General features: G+C 31.7%; 1 protein-coding gene across 1 annotated transcript; it reads left to right on the top strand.

Annotated features, from left to right (window-relative positions):
* Positions 1-224: 224 nt before the first annotated feature.
* On the top strand, positions 225-2,338 carry LOC108916609 (low-density lipoprotein receptor-related protein 1-like). Its single transcript, XM_018722904.2, has 3 exons — positions 225-574; positions 1,747-2,072; positions 2,127-2,338. Exons 1-3 carry the CDS (start codon positions 273-275, stop codon positions 2,156-2,158), a joined length of 660 nt encoding a protein of 219 aa, XP_018578420.1. The 5' UTR covers positions 225-272; the 3' UTR covers positions 2,159-2,338.
* The last annotated feature ends 6 nt before the right edge of the window (positions 2,339-2,344 follow it).

Below are 2,344 nucleotides of genomic sequence, written 5' to 3'. Positions count from 1 at the left end.
ACGTTACCCATATATATATTGTATATATATTTATATATGTTTAAAAAATTCCGAGACTGATGAAAACATTAACTCTATCTGAAATTATTCTTCTTTTTAATTATGACAATCTTTAATTAACAACATAGGTACGAAATATATTTTGATCAGAATAACCTTTATTTATTTAATATGTTTATTTATTTAATTTCTTTATTATTTTATTTTATTTATTTATTCTACAGATTAGTAAATCCGAATGTACAAATCCATGTGAAATAAATGGGCCTGGAATGCAATGTGATGTTAATGCTTATTGTTTACTTATACCAGAAACTAGCAATTTTAAATGTGAATGTAAACCAGGATTTAATGGAACAGGCAAAGAGTGTGCAGATGTCTGTGAGGGATATTGTGATAACGAAGGATCTTGTGTTAAAGATATGAGAGGGCAACCATCATGTAGATGTATAGGTAGTTTTACTGGAAAGCACTGTACTGAAAAATCTGAGTTTGCATATATTGCTGGAGGCATTGCAGCATCTGTTATCCTGATTATATTTATTGTATTACTTATTTGGATGATTTGTGCGAGGTGAGTAAAATTGTTATATTTGTGCAACTTCTTAAAAAGTTTATATAATATTTATAATAATTCTTTAATAATTACTAAACCCCAATTAAGATTTATTTAATTCTACTGCATTGCAATCTCTGCTAAACATTTCAAATCCTTTCCAACTACTAACTTACTTCTGTTAACTTCCTACTACTCACATTTATATTCTCAGCACCTCTATTTACAAATAATGGAAACAATGGAAGATTCTCGTAACACAAAAACTTAAACAACTTAACATTCTACAACTATCTAAGTATTTCCCTATTTCAATACAAAAATTCTAAAGGTTCAAAAACAGCTAATTTTTAAGTGGTTTCTCATTCTGATTATTCCAAAGATTCTTCACCACTGTGGTAAGACATTATCTCACACACATGAATTACTTCTATCCTCTCACTTGCTAGTACATCGACATATCGACATTCGAGCTTCGAACACCGGATCAACGCAATTAAGTCCATCCGTCCATTCACCCTTAACATATATACGACACTTTCGATCTCCACTGCTAACACTATATGATGGTCCTTGTTTGAGAGTTACATATCCACGTTACATATGGCAGGTGTAATTTCTCCAATTACCTAAATATTTCATTGGTTTCACTTCTGACATGAATGTGCTTTATCGTCAATAGTGCCGCTCAGTGTTGAAAATTACAGTTACTAACGTTGAACAACTCTGACTTGACTAATTACCAACTATTATGAATTTCATTTGTGTTCGCTTAATTTAAACTAATGAATTGACTATTACTGTTCATTTTTGGAAGTACAGCTGAACTTTAACTATACTCGGCAGTCCTTTGTTGACCAAGAAACATTCTCTCTTTGTCTTCTACTTTATTGTTCTTCTACAATTGTATGATATAGATTAAAATCGTAACGGAAACTTCTAGTAATTCAAAAACTGAAATAAAATATTTTACAAATTATCTACGAATTTCTTAATTAAGACAAAGTGATGGGATGGGAGCGGCTTTAGTTCATACTAAGGCCAGATTACTGGCGTATCTGACAAATATTTGTCACTTATATGTAACTGCCAATGCATTTGGGAAGTATAGAAGTGTTGGGCAAGATCAATTATTCACCATTTATCTTTCCCGTTGTCTGTTTATCATATCACAAAAGAATTTTTTACAGGGCAAACCGGAGGAAGGAGCCCAAGAAATTGCTCAGTCCTGCTACAGATCAAAATGGGTCTCAGGTGAATTTTTATTATGGAGCTCCAACTCCATATGCTGAAAGTATCGCCCCAAGTCATCATTCAACTTATGCTCATTATTACGATGACGAGGAAGACGGCTGGGAAATGCCAAATTTTTATAATGAAACCTACATGAAAGAAAGCCTTCACAATGGAATTAATGGCAAAATGAACAGCTTAGCAAGATCAAATGCTAGTATATATGGTACGAAGGATGATTTATATGACAGACTAAAGCGACATGCATATCCCGGTAAAAAAGGTACTGATGAAAAGTATGAATAAACTGTAGATTTTTAATATGACACTGTTTTAGATAAAAGTGATAGTGACAGCGAAGGGCAGTAGAAGCTAGTAATATGTTGTTCATAAACTTTAATGCTCAAGGGTCACAATGAATATCTAGTTTGTTACTATTTTTTTTTTGACCGCCAATAAGCACTACCATAGTTAAGAGATATTTAATATTTTGTTAAATATTAACATTATTATAATTAATATATTATGTGAATAATTTCGTAACATTTGTGTGTG

Source organism: Anoplophora glabripennis, unplaced genomic scaffold, assembly GCF_000390285.2.
Source record: "Anoplophora glabripennis isolate ALB-LARVAE unplaced genomic scaffold, Agla_2.0 scaffold3103, whole genome shotgun sequence".
In the NCBI taxonomy this organism is placed as follows: Eukaryota; Metazoa; Arthropoda; class Insecta; order Coleoptera; family Cerambycidae; genus Anoplophora; species Anoplophora glabripennis.
The sequence above is the reverse complement of the archived record's forward strand: the minus strand, read 5'-3'. Positions and strand labels throughout refer to the sequence as shown.